The sequence below is a fragment of the Salvelinus namaycush genome, chromosome 20 (genome assembly GCF_016432855.1).
Source record: "Salvelinus namaycush isolate Seneca chromosome 20, SaNama_1.0, whole genome shotgun sequence".
In the NCBI taxonomy this organism is placed as follows: Eukaryota; Metazoa; Chordata; class Actinopteri; order Salmoniformes; family Salmonidae; genus Salvelinus; species Salvelinus namaycush.
In genome coordinates, this window is record NC_052326.1 from 18,025,825 (window position 1) to 18,044,660 (window position 18,836).

General features: G+C 46.9%; 1 protein-coding gene across 1 annotated transcript in view; it reads left to right on the forward strand.

The window, feature by feature from the left end:
- Positions 1–386: 386 nt before the first annotated feature.
- Positions 387–18,836, forward strand: part of LOC120065615 (leucine-rich repeats and immunoglobulin-like domains protein 1) — a 30,912-nt gene continuing 12,462 nt past the window's right edge. Inside the window, exons 1-10 of the mRNA XM_039016673.1 lie at positions 387–406; positions 1,101–1,172; positions 2,170–2,244; positions 10,556–10,693; positions 10,840–10,983; positions 12,188–12,331; positions 12,619–12,762; positions 14,048–14,191; positions 16,120–16,200; positions 18,556–18,627. Coding sequence (XP_038872601.1) covers positions 387–406; positions 1,101–1,172; positions 2,170–2,244; positions 10,556–10,693; positions 10,840–10,983; positions 12,188–12,331; positions 12,619–12,762; positions 14,048–14,191; positions 16,120–16,200; positions 18,556–18,627 — 1,034 coding nt within the window. The remainder of the gene's footprint in view (positions 407–1,100; positions 1,173–2,169; positions 2,245–10,555; positions 10,694–10,839; positions 10,984–12,187; positions 12,332–12,618; positions 12,763–14,047; positions 14,192–16,119; positions 16,201–18,555; positions 18,628–18,836) is intronic.

The window sequence follows — 18,836 nt, forward strand, 5'->3', positions numbered from 1 at the left end:
TTTGTGAGAGACATTTTGTTTATGAGTGTATTTGGCTCACAGGATTTTCTACAGTTTGATGAACTCTGTCTGGTTATTAGTAATCTCTCGTGGACAGATCTATGTAAACATAACTGATAGGCTACCATAGAATCTGTCACCATCCTTTGCGAGGGTGAAGACTTCGCAAACCAGAAATCTCCATTTCTAACACGCTTATCACCAGAACCCTAATCAAGCATCTGACCAAATTACACACAATTTTATTTCTGGGTTAACTGAGAATAGGCTACTAGTAACACTATCTCTGAACAAATCACTATTTAATGTTAATCACAGTGCCAGTGAGGTGGTGGCTATTTAATGCATGGTTACTCTAAACTGAAAATGGACTTGTACACAGATTGATGGCTGTGGGCTACATTGTGTAAACCAGGGATGGGCAACTTTGAAGGGGGCGGGGGCCACAAAAAAAAGTCATCATGAGAGGCCGCAGTTGCTTGCGGGTCTGCATACCCGCATGTGCAAAGTTAATTGTGTGCAATTCTACACATTTTGCCAAAGGGTATAGAGATAATGTTGCCGTTTTAAAGCAGGTTTGCTGCAATTGTACACATTTTGCCATAGGGTGGAAAGAAATGTTTGCAGTTTTAAATATATCTGAGTGAGACTGACTAACAAAATCAATGGGGCCCCCCCGGCCGGTAATTCGACAGCTGCCCGCTAGACTAATTCACCAATGTAAAATATGTTAGCTGACATGGTCTAATTGAGTGACTATCAGACACTTAGATAACAAACTGCTGATGCACAACCACATCTTGAAATTGCACCTTGTATTCTATTTGAACTTGCAACAGTGAGTTGAGACCCCGACTGAGTTTCAAATATTATTATTTTGATTATTTTGTATTTATTTATCTGAGAGCTGCCAGTTGTGTGTCCCTGGTGTAAACCAAGCCAGACACAATATTGATTGGGAACCCCTGAAACGGAACTAAAATGGGAATACAGGGTTGTCACAATGTTATAGGGAGGTGGCACAGTTGAAAGAACACATGAAATGGAGGTTCTGGTGGTGAGTGTGTCAACAAGACTAATCAGCTTGTTTTGTTCCTCAGAAATCTTGGCCACAACAAGTTGACAGCCATTGATGTCGAAGTCTTCTCAAACCTCCCAAACCTACGAGAGCTGTAAGTACCTCAGACCTCTCTGTCTCTCTCTCTGTCACTGTCTGTGTGTGTGCGTTCATCTTCTCTCAACCAGGAGTTCCCCTTGGCTGTGTGTGTGGGGACTGGGCTCAGCCTTTTCAATGGCTGTCATTCAGAACAGAATAGGATCGATTGGCAAGCAGACAACTAATCTATGAATGCATTGGGGCGGCAGGTAGCCTAGTGGTTAGAGCGTTGGGCCAGTAACCGAAAGGTTTCTGGATCGAATTCCCGAGCTGACAAGGTAAAAATCTGTTCTGCCCCTGAACAAGGCAGTTAACCCACTGTTCCCCGGTAGGCCGTCATTGTAAATAAGAATTTGTTCTTACCTGACTTGCCTAGTTAGCGATAGGCCTAGCAGGCTTCCCAGTGCTAGCGTTAGAGGGGGCATCAATGATGTTCTTACTGGACAGTACCCTGAACAAACACCGCAGTAGATCGGCATCTCACACAATCACTTACACTCACCATAATAGTCAGGCCCCTTACTGATATGGTACATTTATTCTCAGTCACATACACTATACATTATCTTATCCTTGGATGTATTGTCTTGAAATTAGTCCAATTGAGGATATTAAGCTTTCTCCATCGCCTGACACCACGCAGGCCGAAACTTGGCTTGTGAATATCTGATACGCTCAAGAGGGTCTATCTCAACCCAGGCAGGGAGGGCACAGACACTGACACCTGTCAGAGCCCAAGCGCACACACTAGCCTGACACCGCTTCATCCATCCATGTTTTTACGCGCAAGCAATTCTGTTGTACATGAATGATTCAGATGCACTCTGGCACCATGTTTATCCACTTCCTTATTAGACTACGACACTGTGAGGAAACCTCATGTCCGCAAGTTCACTTCCAAATACAACTTGGTCAGTCAATTCACAGCAGTGTTATCTCAATATAGTGTTCTGTTACTTTCTCCTTTCCATCCATTCTGTCCTCTAACATCACTGCTTCTATGTTTCCCTCAGGCGCCTGGACCATAATGAGCTGACGTCCATCCCTGATCTAGGACCTGCTGTGTCTAAGATCGCTTCCCTCTACCTGTGAGTACACATTTAATTTACCACCATGGGGATGTCAAGCTGGCATCACACTGTCCCTCACCGAATTGTCAATGTTTGTTTGAGTGCAAGTTTAGTTATGACCAAGAATACTAGTGAGACACTCTTTCTAGTTGAATTGCTATGCTATGATGGTAGTATGGTGTAACGTTGACCGTGCGGAGCACTAAGAAAGTGCTCCAGAGTTCTATCCTGGTTAAAGTTGTAAAACTGCCTGGAGGGACTGCCTATGCTGGCATCTCACAGGAGATTTACTGCCCTATTTGGAAAGAGCTGCTGTGTGTGTGTGCTGTGTGTTACAGCTGTGAGCCTAGTGGCCCCCTTGACAGACAGACACACAATTGTGACACTGTCCTGCTTGCTTGGCCTACAGAGTAAGTAAGTACTTGTTGTTTTCCCGACAGTTCACCTCTCATGGTGGCTAAGGAACATTCAATCATCTCACTCAACCTCAAACAGGAGAGAAAGCTCATAGGTTCTGTCTTAACCGTTACCATTATAGACAATTTGCAGCCTGCTTGTCTGTTGGTATAACACCCACTTCAATGCGCTCACTCGTGGTTGTAACAGTCCAGCAGGTTCCTGTAAAACTGACCATCACTATGCATCACTTTCAGTGTTTGTAATGGTCATCCCTGCCTCTCCCTGTGTATCATCCGTCAGCCCCTCAAAATAGGCTGTGTAGTGTTCTCACTGTAACTGTCTCCAAGCACTTTGTCAGATTTGTGACAAAGTTCTAATTCGGCGATATGTGAAACTTCCTGTCAAACATTAGGATACAGTTAAAGTCTGAAGTTAACATACACTTAGGTTGGTTACACTCATTTTTCAACCACTCCACAAATTCCTTGTTAACAAACTATAGTTTTGGCAAGTCGGTTAGGACATCTACTTTGTGCACGACACAAGTAATTTTTCCAACAATTGTTTACAGACAGATTATTTCACCTATAATTCACTGTATCACAATTCCAATGGGTCAGAAGATTACATACACTAAATTGACTGTGCTTTTAAACAGCTTGGAACATTTCAGAAAATGATGTCATGGCTTTAGAAGCTTCTGATAGGCTAATTGACATCATTTGAGTCAATTGGAGGTGTACCTGTGGATGTATTTCAAGGCCTACCTTCAAACTCAGTGCCTCTTTGCTTGACATCATGGGAAAATCAAAAGAAATCAGCCAAGACTTCAGAAAAAAATGTGTAGACCTCCACAAGTCTGGTTCATCCTTGGGAGCAATTTCCAAACGCCTGAAGGTACCACCTTCATCTGTACATGGGACCACGCAGCCTCATACCGCTCAGGAAGGAGATGCGTTCTGTCTCCTAGAGATGAACGTACTTTGGTGCGAAAAGTGCAACTCAATCCCAGAACAACAGCAAAGGACCTTGTGGAGATGCTGGAGGAAACAGGTACAAAGGTATCTATATCCACAGTAAAGCGAGTCCTATATCAACATAACCTGAAAGGCCGCTCAGCAAGGAAGAAGCCACTGCTCCAAAACCGCCATTAAAAAGCCAGACTACGGTTTGCAACTGCACATGGGGACAAAGATTGTACTTTTTGGAGAAATGTCCTCTGGTCTGATGAAACAAAAATAGAACTGTTTGGCCATAATGACCATTGTTATGTTTGAAGGAAAAAGAGGGATGCTTGCAAGCAGAAGAACACCCTCCCAACCGTGAAGCACGGGGGTGGCAGCATCATGTTGTGGGGGTTCTTTGCTGCAGGAGGGACTGGTGCACTTCACAAAATAGATGGCATCATGAGGGACAATTATGTAGATGATATATTGAAGCAACATTTCAAGACATCAGTCAGGAAGGTAAAGCTTGCTCGCAAATGGGTCTTCCAAATGTACTATGACCCCAAGCATACTTCCAAAGGTGTGGCAAAATGGATTAAGGACAACAAAGTCAAGGTATTGGAGTGGCCATCACAAAGCCCTGACCTCAATCCTATAGACAATTTGTGGGCAGAACTGAAAAAGCGTGTGCGAGCAAGGAGGCCTACAAACCTGATTCAGTTATACCAGCTCTGTCAGGAGGGATGGGCCAAAATACACCCAACTTATTGTGGGAATCTTGTGGAAGGCTACCTGAAACGTTTGACCCAAGTTAAACAATTTAAAGGCAATGCTACCAAATACTAATTGAGTGTATGTAAACTTCTGATTCACTGTGAATGTGATGAAAGAAATAAAAGCTGAAATAAATCATTGTCTCTACTATTATTCTGACATTTCACATTCTTAAAATAAAGTGGTGATCCTAACTGACCTAAGACAGGGAATTTTTACTAGGATTGAATGTCAGGAATTGTGAAAAATGGAGTTTAAATGTATTTATGTAAACTTCTGACTTCAACTGTATGTTGGAGGTTCAGTTTGAAGGGAAAAAATCTGCTTTGTTTTCTGTGAGTTTTCATTGCCTCTTAAAGTATTGTGCTTGATTCTAGGTCACTGTAAAGCCTCAACAAGGTTTTCAGTTAGGCTATGTGTTTGAAGTGACTGCTAGTTCAGGAGACTGCGGTTCGTAGCTCTACTCTTTGCTCGGGACAAGCTTCTTTTTTTGGCCTGATTCTCAGCCTGTTGCTATGGGAAGCTCAGTGCATGATGGGAAGAGGCATATCTTTCCAAAGCTGCAGAGCTGAAAGGAGTAGAACCTGCAGCTGGAGCTGTCACTCACAGGGCTTACTGTAAAAAGGTGACAGGAAGGGTTGGGGGATGGGAAAGGGCTGGCTCAGGATGACATCACTGTTAACGCCACAAGGCGGGCGTTTGGAGGTGGGAAGTACTGGAGCTCAGGTTTTGCCCACAAGTAACCCCACCTCACCAGCTCCCCCCCCCCCCCCCCCCCCCCACACACACACACACACACCTTCTGGTCTGTTTGTTAGGCTGATCCTGGCTGGATGGAAGTGGGGACTAAATTCCTCTGCCCGTGGTGGAGAGCGACAGGAATGCTGTCAGACAGCAGTGCTGTGTGAGACTGCAGCCGCAGTGCGAGGGGGGGAGAGGAAGGAGAGAGAAAGGGTGCTAGAACAGAGGGTTGTCTGTCACCATACCCTGACCTGCGCTGGCTTCTCTCTGGGCTGAGAGGAGAGGAAGAGCTGATGGCCACAGTGAGACCAGCGTCTGTGTTCCACTCTATTATGTTAGCCCTTCAACCAGCTGGCCTCCTCTCCTCCAACAGGGTTTCTGAAGCAGCGTGTGGTGATTCTCTCTGAGAAGACCAGGCACTTTCTTGTTTTCTCTTTGTCTCGCTACCTCTCTCTCTCTCCCCATATCACTCGTTCTCTCTCCCACACGCCCAACGGTTCTTTTGATCCTCTAACTTGTGGAGTTCATCATGCAGATCAGCCAGTCAGAGCGGCCCTAACCAGCTAATCTGTGTGGCCGCGGGGCTTTGGCTTGGATTAATCACTGCTCTCAGATCAGCCATGGCCCCACCCCGGCCCGGGGCTCCCACACTCCCACAATGCACCTGGCATCCTGCTCTCCCAGAATGCAGCAGGGCTCCCACGCTCCAACAATGCCACAGCAGGCCACCAAACCCCCATAGAATCACATGGGCCAGGGGAGAGTGAGACTTCTCCATTGTCCGGCATCCGCCCTTCCAACTTCAAAGAGAGGTGTCAAAACAACTCCATGAAAATCACATGGTTAATGGGATGAAATGATTTAAAATAACTGTTCTATTGTCTTCATTCCCAACATCAAAACGAGGTAGAATCCACAAAGATCAGTGGAAATGGGAGAATGGCCAGTAGTGTAAACACTTTTATTATCAGCACCCTCAACATCAAAAGCAGTGTCAAAACCGACCCTAGGAAAATCAAATGGCTAAATGGATGATGAGATTTGGAATAAAGGGATCTGTTGAATGTACCCCAGACATCAAAGAGAGGGGGAAAGCCAACCCCCAAAATTGCATTGGCAATGAGATAATCAGAGTTTTATTAACAAACGTATTGTCTGCATCCCCCAGCATCAAACACAGCCCCCATCCCAGTCCCCACCTCTCTTGCCCATCCTCTTGAGTGTCACACAGCTGGATTATTTTGGCTGTGGGAGAATGGGGTTGAGGAAAGTAAGAATGAGGAACTGTACTTGGAGGGAGAAGAGAGGGGAAGGGAGAGCGGGACATTGATGTCAGCATCTGAGAGACAGAGAGATCCAGGCCAGCCTCGCCCTCCTGCTTGAGCCAAGACTGCCTAGTTTTTCCCAGCAAGGGTCAGCAGCTGTTGACCCTTCCTCACCCTCCCTCCTCACCCCTCCCTCCCTGTTCAGTAGAGCCTCAGTTCTCCCCCTGTCAGTCAGTCTCCCTAAGCCCTCCTCTCTGTCTCTGGGCTTCCCAGGGGCTTCGTGTAGGTCAGGGAGGAGAGGGAGGGCCTGAGACTCATCCTAAACCCTTTTCACCACTGTTTATCCAGGTGGGCTCTGGGCTGCTGTGGGACTCCACTCCCCTCATGGCCCAGAGTAAAGGGTCTACAGAGAGTCTTACTTGACCATCTGTGTGTTTTGTGTTTTGCTGCAGTTTGACTGCCGGAACACCTGTCTGGAAACACCAAACGTCCAATTTTTACCAAACACTGTTTGATGCTGGGTCTGTGAGTCGACTCTAAATTGGGTTCCTTGTGTCGTTTTACTCATGGCATGGGCTTTATTTGAAGTCAAATGTCATATTGATTTCAGTTAGTGAAGAGAGTAGGAATGGAACTGACCCTGATCCTCTTGAGGAGACACGAATTCCAGGCAGGGATCAGCAGTTCCTGACGTGTGTGCGTGCTGTTGGGTTCAGGTCACATGGAGGGTTGTGTGTGGTGTGTCAGAGAAGGGGGTCAGTAACACTAGCCGTAGTGTCAGGGAGGTGCTACCGAGGCTTGGGTGTATACCGTATTTTAGTGTAGAACGGTGTTGATGCATGTACAGGTTGGGGTTTTTACCTTACCTTGTATGACAGTATATCAATGTTTGGTTTGTTAATTGTGTTACGCTACTACACCGTGTGAAATGTCCGTTTTTATAGTTTGTTCTGTTTTGCTACTTACATCGTCTCTCTCTCTCCCTCCCTCCTTCCACATACACCAAGCCCCACCCCGGTCACACATGGAAAGCAGGTTTTACTCTACCACGAGTCACTTGCAGTTCACATGCAGTGACAGTCTGCATGGTCAATGCTGCAGATGCAACAAGATGTTGGTGAAAACTATGCTGCTTTCCACTTTGCTGAATAAAATTTAAATGTAACCTTTATTTAACTAGGCATGTCCGTTAAGAACATATTCTTATTTACAATGAAGGCCAAACCCGGACGACACTGGGCCAATTGTGTCCGCCCTATGGGACTCCCAATCTCGGCTGGATGTGATACAGCCTGGATTTGAACCAGGGACTGTAGGGACTGCACTGAGATACAGTGCCTTAGACCACTGCGCCACTCGGGAGCCCAAAATTACCCTATTAGTGTGTGTATCTTACGGTCTGCAAACAGCTAGTTTCTCTTCTTAGCAAGTTGTGGCAAAAATAAATTGTCAGCCGTTAATGCTAATCACCAGCTAGGTAACTAGCTAAATGTACTTAGTCCGAGCAAAGAGAGGAGCGGAATCAGAGAGGAATAGGCAAAGAGCGCAAATTTTAGCCACATCAAAGCTATATCAAGTAAGAGAAGGCATTTAATGTAACAACTAATTAGGGTCCATTGGAAAACACTGACCAACACTTTGGTTCCTACCCTGTCACAATAACCCCTCCCTGGCTTTTTCATTTGTTGTCAAGTGCCCATTATATTCCAACTTTTGGTTGACGTTTTATTGAACAGTATAAAACAGAATGGACAAAGCTCCATTTCAACCCTAGGGTCATGCACTACTTTTATTATTCAAAAAAGAGAAAATACCATCAAATACAGTCGTACTGCCTAAAATACGTAAAATATTGTGATATGACATTTTGGCCATATCGCCCCTCCTTACTGTGGTATGTGTGTCATTGAGCACAGGCTTTCATCCCTGCTCGGGTAGCACTGGCCTTCACTGGCTCCGCCTGCAATGGCAGGCTGAGGAAGAGTCAACCATTTGGACAACCGAAAAGAAGTCTGTATCAGTTTCCTGTCTGTCCGTGTCCGTGTGGATTTGTCTTTGTTTTGTATCTGTCTGTTCACGTGTTTGTGTGCATAAGTCTATATACATCTGTGTGGGAGTTTTGTCTTTGTATACTGTCTGTGTGTATGTCCTTCTGTTAGTGTGTGTGGCGCGGGGGAGGTCTGTATGCACATGTGTGTGTCTTTGTTATTTCCCCCTGTGCCAGTACCGGGCATAGGTACACAGGGGGAAGTGACTGGGATTCCTGTGCAGCTCTGTCCCTGTCCATCTGTCTGTCTGCAGGCTGTAGCTCAGAGGTGGATTTTTCCCATTCCTTCCAGCCAACACCAAAATAAACCACAGATGTGGAGAGAGACTGTGACCGACCATTCCTGCAGAGCAGAGAGCAAGCCAAAATATAAATTAGCTTTTTAAAAACTCTTTCTCAGGCCTCCTACTGCAGGATTAACTGGACTGTCAGGAGGGACAGAGTTAGACCGTGCTTAAAATGTAAGTCCTTTCGTATAGCCAAGTCTTCCTCCATTTTATTTGGAAGTAGTCGGTTACATTTAACACCAATAAACAAGCCATGAACATCATAGTCACAAAAAATACCTTCTCTGATTAAGCTTTGCTTGGATCTATGTTTGTTGTAGCAAGACAATGTGTTGCTCAGGGTTGAGTTGGTGTCTGTTGGTTAGGGTTGGGTTGGTGTCTGTTGGTTAGGGTTGGGTTGGTTAGGGTTGGGTTGGTGTCTGTTGGTTGGGTTGGTGTTAGTTGGTTAGGGTTGGGTTGGTGTCTGTTGGTTAGGGTTGGGTTGGTGTCTGTTGGTTAGGGTTGGGTCGGTGTCTGTTGGGTCGGTGTCTGTTGGTGTCTGTTGGTTAGGGTTGAGTCGGTGTCTGTTGGTTGGGTCGTGTCTGTTGGTTAGGGTTGGGTTGGTTAGGGTTGGGTTGGTGTCTGTTGGTTACCTTTACTTGAGCCCAAGCATCAGTATCAGTGTATGTTAACCTCTATGGCTCATCAAACTCTCAATAAGAATGTGTTCTTAACTGTATTGCCTAGTTAAATAAAGGTTACATCATTATTAAAGTGGCTAAAACTTTGCTCAACTTGGCTTTATCCAAGTGCTCTGAGAGAATAATTAGCTCATCAATCCAGAATATTCCGTGACTTGGCTGTTGGTGTCAGTCCGCAGGGGCCCTTGGGAGAGTTTGGAGAGGACCAGGGTTTCTTTGTAGACTCTCAAAATACTCGTTTGCCCCTGAAGCAGGGATACTCTGTGTGCTCTGTTCCTGAGTGGGTTTGGAGAAGAGGAGCGTTTGTGTGCTTTACTACTGCTTCTATAACAAACATCTGAAGTTGGTTGATAAGACTAGAAGCTTTGTTGTTCTTCTCCTGGTGTTCCTCTCCTCAGGTTCTGAACACATCTTATCCCCTGAAGATATACCCAACAAAAATATAAACGCAACATGTAAAGTGTTGGTTTCATGAGCTGAAATGAAAGATCCCAGACATGTTCCATACGCACAAAAGGCGTATTTATTTCAAATGTTCTGCACAAATGTAATTACATACCTGTTAATGAGCATTTCTCCTTTGCCAATATAATCCATCCACCTGACAGGTGTGGCATATCAATAAGTTGATTAAACAGCATCATTATTACACAAGTGCACTTTGTTCTGGGGACAATAAAAGGCCACTCTAAAATGTGCAGTTTTGTCACACAATGCCACAGATGTCTGCAGTTATGAGGGAACGTGCAATTGGCGTGCTGAATGCAGGAATGTCCAACCGAGCTTTTGCCAGAGAATTGAATGTTAATTTCACTACCATATGCTGTCTCCAACGTTGTTTTAGAGAATTTGGCAGTACGTCCAACTAGCCTCACAACAGCAGACCACGTGTAACCACGCCAGCCCAGGACCTCCACATCCAGCTTTTTCACCTACAGGATCATCTGGGGGGGAGGGGGGGTCTAAGGAGTATTTTGGTTTGTAATAAAACCCTTATGTGGGGGAAAAACATTATGATTGGTTGTGCCTGGCTCCCAAGTGGGCCCCTGCCCAGTCATGTAAAATGCATAGATTAAGGCCTAATGAATTTATTTATATGAACTGTAACTCCGTAAAATCTGTGAAATTGTTGCGTTTATATTTTTGTTCAGTGTAGTTTTCTCCTAACAGTTTGTTGTTTTTCTTCCAGACACCACAATAAGATCCGCACCATCGATGGGAGGCGGATGAGAGACCTGATCTCCGTGGAAACACTGGACCTGAGCAACAATGACATCACAGAAGTCAGAGTTCAAGGTTTCCCCGCAGGTCTCCTGATCAAAGACCTGTAAGATCATCCTCTTAGCTCTCATGTCAAACCTTCTCTCCACGTTTCTCCTGTAGGAAATAAGAAATGCTGTGCCAACGTTATCAGGATAGGTCTAATTCTTGTCCATTTGAGGATCCCTGACAATGTGTTATTTTGTCTTCCAGGTACCTGAGCAACAACAAGATCCAGTTCCTGGAGGCCGGTGCTCTGGACCAGCTCTCCTCGACCCTGCAGGTTCTGAGACTGAGCCGGAACCGCATCTCCCAGGTCCCTGTCAAATGCTTCCAGCTGCCCAAGCTCACCCAACTGTGAGTACTGTGCCATACCACCCCCACAGACACCTCTCAGCTCACTGAAAAACATGTTTGTTAACTCTCCCTATTCGCCTTCTAGCCTATCCTCAACCACCACGAGATAAACAACCAAACTGACCTGGGCAGTTGTTAAAGAGATAGTGTATAGTCCCCACACAGACATTGGAGGGAAAGGAACATTGGAAAGTTGGAAAAATCTATGGAGGCTAACTCGTTTGACACAGTCACATTTGTTGAGGAGAGTGTTAACCTCTCCCCTCCAGTGTAGCAGCATTGGTAACATCAGACTGATACCATGGCTGATTTTTGTCCACTGTCCTGTGCCCATGGTAGGCTAGCTCTCTCCTCTCTCAGAGCCCTGCTCTCTGTCATTGTCTTCCCCTCCCCTGCAGCATGGGGCTAGGGTTGACCCATCCATACCTCAACACTCCCACTCTGGGGAGAAAAGACACATGTAACGGGAGTCTCCTCCATTGTAGACATGGCTCCCTTCTCTCCACAGCCCTCCCAGTTTTACCAGGTGGGTTTTGTTCCAACAGGTGTTCCCGGTGACACTATCTGAGAATGCTTGTGGCAACATGGAGGACACACAAAGACGCTGTGTGGATGTTTATTGTTCAACTGTGCTCCTGGGCTGTGATGTTAAAGCTCACACGCCAGGGGCACAGATCCACTGGTACAAAGCTATCGCAGAACTCTTTTGATACAGAAGGCAAAGGGCTTTTTTATCTCGCAGGGTCTATGTATTTTTCCCTTTGCGTGTCCCAGTGAGATTACTCTAAGTACATTGAGAGGTTAACTGTTTACAGTCCATTCTCAACAGAAGTAGTCCTATTTTAGTTTGAGAAGTGAATGCAGATGCCCTGCCCTACAAGTCGGTGCTGTTTGAATGTTTTTTTTTTTATGACTTAGTTATAGCTCCTATAGTTAACCCTAGCATGGTTAATGAAGGTTTGGGATCATGTGTTGGGGTGCCCAGGTCAGAACGTGACCCTAGTCTGTAAACCCTCACCTCTGCTGTCAGGGGTACACATCGTTGGCCACAGGTGGAATAGATACCACCCGTGGAATGCCACTTATGTTTTTGTGGGGCCGAATGGTGTTAGTTACTTCAGGGTTTTCCATATTTCTCTCTCGTTTCTCTGCTCATCATTGCATCTCTCTCTCTAACTCCTTGCTGTGTTGTCCTGTCCTCCAGTGAGCTGAACAGGAACCGTGTGAGGCAGGTGGAGGGGCTGACCTTCCAGGGCCTGGCCAGTCTGGAGGTCCTCAAGCTGCAGAGGAACAACATCAGCAAGCTCACCGACGGAGCCTTCTGGGGCCTGGCCAAGATGAAAGTGCTGTAAGTAACATACACACATACGGCTCCTAACTCCCTGCCTAGCCTTGAGGACTAATTCAGATCAGTTGCACTCAAGAACTTGTAGGACCACTTTCTCCTACTCCACTCATAGGAGTTTCCACTCTTAACAATTGTTTCACAAGCAACTCTATGCTCTATTCTTATGAGCTGAACTATAAGAATGTGATTGGACAACCTGTAATGTCCTTACTCTTGTTTGATACCAAACTACATTACCCCTAATGCCTAGTCTGAACCTGTTTATGTGACCAACTCCTCCCCTACAGTCACCTGGACTACAACAGCCTGAGGGAAGTGAACAGTGGCTCCCTGTACGGCCTGTCCTCTTTGCTGCAGCTCTTCCTCAGCAACAATTCCATCTCCCACATCAACCCAGATGGCTGGAGGTTCTGCCAAAGGCTACGGGAACTGTGAGTATTCTGAGTGCCACATCAGAAAACTCCAAACCCAGGTTAACCATATCACTAAAAACCTCCCAACACCTAAAACCAAAGCAGCAAAAACCTCCCAACCCTTGTAACTATAGCAACCAGCCCTACCTCACCCCCAGCCACTGAGAAACAAACTACAGTATTCATCCCCTAGCCTTCAGCTCCGGACCACAAGGTCTTACCCACAGCCTCCAACCATCAACCCCCTGTCTCATCTCATTGTTCCCCTACCGTTTACCTTCACCAGAGCTACATGAGTCACTTAGTGTTCAATACCACACGATAAGCCTGTTTATCCCATAATAAGCGGTAGGATTGACAGTACTTAAGCCCTCTCTGTATCCCGTCTCTCAGTCAGGTTGGTAAAGAGCGCGTAACCCTCTGTTGGTATGGATACAGGGTAATTGCAGGGGGATCTCCCTGTCTAATGAAGGAGATATTATTACTAGGACAACCTGTGGTTGGTTGACATACTTTAACCACTGTACTACTGTAGAGCTCCGCTCTGTTCAGGCGTCGCTAATTGTACCATAAGGCTGTCTGTCAGGCTCCTGTGTGTCTGCGCACTGTGTCACTGTGTGTGTGTGTGTGTGTGTGAGAGAGACAGATTGCTCTGTGTATCTGTGTTGCCGACTCACTGCACTCAGTGCGAGTCCGGGGTTATATGATTTTATTAGCGGGGCCATGATGACTGTGATATCAGAAGGATACCGGAGGATAGTGGCTCAGTTAGCCCTCTGGTGTAGCAGAGAAGCTGTCTTTATGACCTGCCTGTTATTACATTCCGGATGAGACTGCAGCCTGCCTGACGGGGCATCACAGAGACTGACCACACATGACTGACCACCCTAGCCCCCCTCGGAGAGCCGAAGCCCAGTCACTCACACAACAGACCATTTGAACACGCTCCCTGATAAACAAGACATGTTTATCACCACTGACACACCGTGTACCTACTTAGACAAGACCATAACTCTGGGAAAAGATGCCTTGAGAAGTGTCCATTTGTCCAACCGGAAATGTACATGAATTTTAAATGGTTTGTGTCCTGACTCCTTATCAAGCATGATAGGAAACTGCTGTGGATGAACAGATATTGAGCTGACGCCACAGTGGAAAAATACATCCAGAGGCACAAAGACATTGAATAAAGCTATATAAAGTAGAGAATAATGACGTCGGGTAGGTTACCGTAGTGCTGGGCCAACTTGTCCTTCTGGTCCAAGCCTTACACCGTATGTATCTCTCTCTCCTCCTCCTGCAGGAATCTGTCCTACAACAACCTGAGTCGTCTGGATGAGGGCAGCCTGGCGGTACTGGGGGACCTCCACACCCTCCGTCTGGGGCACAACGCCATCAGCCACATTACCGAGGGGGCCTTCAGAGGCCTCAAGGCCCTGCGCCTCCTGTAAGTCCTCCTCCTGACTGCTCCCAGAGCACACACAACTATGGTTCCACACTGTAGACTCATCTTATGTGACTCATTTAAGAACAATACAATATTTCCATCTGCAAATATATTCATGTGTATTCAATATAGCTTCATTAAGCCCCTCAGGAGCCATTTAGAAAGTGAGGTTAGCTGCTGTTTGGTTTTTAGACCATTGCTTCAAAACAGATCTATTTTGTGTCCATGTAATATTAATGTGTATCTGTTTACCAGGTGTGCATGCGTCACTATTGTCACGGTTTCAGTCTGTGAGAACTTTTATTTTGGTGCGTCTGTTTTCGTCTTCCCTCTTTGTTTGGTCGTTGGTTCCCATCGATATTGGATGCACATGTGTTCCCTGTCATTTGCCTCCCTGGAGATTCTTGACTTTTTTAAACGGAGCAGTGAAAAGCAGTATGGGAGAGTGACTTCTTTCACCCCACCCTCTATACAGGCTTTGAACAGGCGGAAAGAGAGGCTTCCTGAAAGCGAAGGCCTTCTACTAACGTCTTTTTGGCCCGGGATCTTCCCAGAGAGTCAGAGAAAAGAGTCAGGCCTTTGCTTTCTCACAGTGGGGTGACAAGCCAAGGCATATACAGGCCTTTCTCTGCTGGCGCATAGGAAGCATTGGGCTGGGGGGAGGGGGTTCAGCTGTGTGAGAGGCCCTCTGTTTGGTTCCCCTCTCTCAGCCGCTGTTTCTTTCTTCCTTTCTTTCTTGGTCTCTTTCGTTCTTGGTCTCTTTCTTTCCTTTCTTACTTGGTTGCTTTGTTTCGCCTGTTCGTACCCTTTCCACCCATCCTTTTCCCTCTTTTTTTTGCTGTCTTCTTTTTACTTCCTATTCCCTTTATGCTCACCCCATTTCTTCCTCGCTCTCCTTCCCTCTCTCTCCTCCCTTCTCTCTCTCTGAGGCAGGTCTAATCTAATCAGTGAAGCGCTGGGTAGGCGAGGGCCCTGGCTGTAAGGGAGCTGAGGCAGCTTTAATTGGGCAGCGCTGCTGGCCGTAGAGGCGTGGGGCTGGAGGTTCGCGGTGGGTGTGAATGCCCAGAAACGTCGAGCCTTTCAGCCGGGGGGTCAGTCCTCAGGGGCCCGCGGCCACTGCCTGCATTAAGAAGGCACCGGCCTTTCACGCTCAGCCAGCCAGAAAGAATAGGAAATTGGCAGCCGAGTCCGGCCATGGAGGAAAAGGAACCAAAGGGGATTAGGGAAGGGTGGAGAGGTTGGGAGGGGCTGTGGGTGACCATCAGACTCACAGGATTTTCAGAGTTTGAAAGAAAGTCGGCACAGGGAACAAAGCATGCGATAGAGCGGCGACTCATGTCTTTGTTCGGCTGTTGTTTTTTTGTTTTAAATTATTATTCAAACGGTTCCGTAGGCCCAGATGACTTCAGCCGTTCGAGGTAGCGTGTCAGGAAAGCTAATTAATTGCATTCAACATGTGTTTGGAAACTTCCCGGTGGACTCAAAGTGAAAGCTGTTGTTTTATTGAGTCTCTTTCTGGCTCAGTGTGGGCATGGCTAAGGTCTTTCTTCATACTCATTAGGCTCTGAGTCTGTGTTGGGACTGCCATACCTGCCACCACACTCAGGCGCTGACTGTCTGTATCCAAAGGCAATGTGTGCCCGCCAATCTCTCCATGCTGTCATGAATTATACATGATTTTGCCTGCGTTGGGTTTTGTGCCTTCACCTCCCTCCTCACAAAGGAAAGAATGTGCTTGGCTGGCAGAGCAGAGCAGGAGAGAGGCTAGCTCTTTAGGCCAGGTGCAGAGGGGTTGGGGAGTGGAGGGGTAACCCGTGACTTCCAGCCCCATCTCTGCCAAGGCTACACAGTGCTTCAGCTCTGGCAGCTTGTTCTGCTCTCCTCCTCCTCTATCTTTCTTATCCTGTCTTTTCTCTCTCTCTCTACAGGGAGCTGGACCATAACGACATCTCAGGCACAATAGAGGACACCAATGGGGCCTTCTCTGGACTGGACAGCCTCAACAAGCTGTGAGTATCCCCCTCCTTCTCTCATCTCCTCTTCCCCCTCTCCCCTCTCCCCAGAATCAGTCCCTTTGAGCTGGCTGACCTGCCACTGGTAGGTGATTGTATGCAGCTCTGTGGACAGCTCCTTCAGTCCAGAGTGAAGGGGTTTCCACAGCAATTCCATAGTTCCCTTCTGAGGCCTGTCCACTGCCTATGGTCTATATGGAGTTCTCCCAGAACTGGCTTCAGACAGGACCAGCTCCAGTCTATCACTACCCTCCGGGCCCCACACGTCATTTGGAAGTATAACACTGAGAGATGACTTTAAGAGCTGCTCTGAGTTTTATTAGGCTTTTTCATGACGCTTGCAGATTGACATTTTATCGGCAATTGGCTTGAAACTTGAAACAAGCCAGAATCTGGTTTTCATCTCGGTTTACCAAACTCTAAACTGCTATTGTGTCCAAGTTCAGAGGTTGTCTGTTGATGGGAGCTGAACTGCCTTCACTTGTTGGTTAAACTATGTCAATTTGTTGGGATCTCTCGTATAACCTTTTAATCACAGCATCTAGACTCAATGTTAAAGGATGAAGAAACTCAACCAGACCACAATAAACATAGAGTCCTAACATACTGGGGCTTAAAGAATCCTATATAAAATCTGGTGTCCAACCAAGGCCGTTCCCTGTGTGAGTGCTAGCCTATTGAAAGGGCTTTTCTATTGGCCCGCTGGGGATGATCCTCAGCAGGTCTTTCCGTCTCTAGCCCTGCTCCTCTCTCTCTGCTCCACGGCCCTGCCTGCCTATTGTTAGGGACTGAGAGAGGGTGAAATTGGGGGGCGGGCTCGGTCATCAACATCAAACACCACATTGGCCCGTCTCCCCGCCCCTTTTGTCCAGTGGTGTAGTGGAGCGGCCCTCCGCAGCCCAACGCTGGCACAATCCCTCCATCCCTCCGGAAAACAACGCTCACCAACCCTGGGAAAAAACAGAGAGAGGGAGAGGGGGAGGGACATCCGTGTCCTCCACACGCAATATGTCCCTCCCAAATGGGATTGTGAGTATCCCCATATGGGAGAACTTGTGCTCTTAGCTTGTTCTAGGTTAACTTGTGCTCTCACAACAACCACTATTTTCCCATTTTTGTTTTAGGAGGTAAAATATATTCATGTATTGAATGTAGATATGTTAGAGTTGGGGTGATATCAGTATAGTATTGTATTTATTCTTTCCAGAATGTGATTACTTGAAGAGAATATGATTGGAAGGAAAGGCCATGTAAATGGCTAGATGTGCAAAATGATGTTGGAAATAAGAGAAGATAAATAAGTTTGAAGGAAATGCAGTGACTTCCAGTGAGGCGTTGTTCTCCTCTGTACTGAGGCCTGTTGTTGAGCCCATCTCCCTGTGTAGGGTCTAGAACCACGGGGCTCTGGCTGACGTGGTGGTCAGTAGAGGGCTGAGCAGAGGTGTGACATCTCTGTCAGGAGTTGACAGGTCCTGTCCATGACCAGTCATCTGCCTGGAGGCCCCCAAGACCCTGGGTCCCTGGCTGTCCTAAAGAACACATGATGAATAACTCTTACCAACAGGAATCTGAGATTGTTCAGCTCGGACAATTTTGGATAGAATTTAAGAAGATGCATCTGAGTCTTAGCTCATCTACCCCAATGGCAATGGTAACCAAACAGATGCACTCCCAATGGTTTTTGAAACATGATTTGTATTTACGTTGCACAGTGTAGATTGTCGGTGGGTCCATATAGAGGGGGAGAGTAGAGGAGGCGTGACTGGATTGAAGTGTTCCGATGCAGGGGTCTTAACTCTGAACCAGCCTCCTGTGTCCATCCGCTTCTCCTGGGAAGGAAGGTGGAGAGAGGAGAGGAAGGCTGGAGGGACGGAAGCGCAGGAGAGGGAGGGTAGAGGGGTGTCTTTTGAAGAGCGGCCCAGATTAGAACCCCAGAAGGGGGCATGCTGCGTGTTCCTTGCTTGAACCGGGCCTTGACAAGGCTACTTTTATTATTCTACAAGCTGTGTTGTCCCTCAGTGAGACAACCTGCTTTTCATGTGCCCCCCCCCCCCCTGTCATCGCTATTAAATTCAAATAAAGTTAAAAGTGGTCTTTGAAAAGCAGAGCAGGGCCGAATCCCTCACCCTTCTAATCTCCACACAGTTCGGATTTCCAATACCTCAATCCTCTGCTCTTATCAGATTCAGCCCCACTAATTGTGCCTTTCTCTCCCTCTTCTCCTTCCCTCCCCTTACCCCATTCCTCCTCTCTTTCTCTCTCTGTCTGTTTTTTCTCCACCCCCCCTCCCTCCCTCTCTCTCCCCCGTGTTCTCTCCCGTTTATCGGCGCCCTTCATGTTTGGAAATTGCAGAACTCTGTTTGGAAACAAGATCAAGTCGGTGGCCAAGAAAGCCTTCTCAGGCCTGGAGGCCCTGGAGCACCTGTGAGTATCCCACAATGCACTGCGCGACCCCGAGATCGGCTGCCAAAAGTAGCTGCCTGAGAGTGCTGCTAGCAATTTAATAGCATCTTTGGAAAAGGAGAAGACGGGCAGTTTGTGGGACCAGCTGCTTCCCTCTCGTTACAGAGGCAGCTTCAACTTTGGCCTTTTTTCCTGGTGCAGGGGAACAAAGTTATTAAGCATATGGTCAG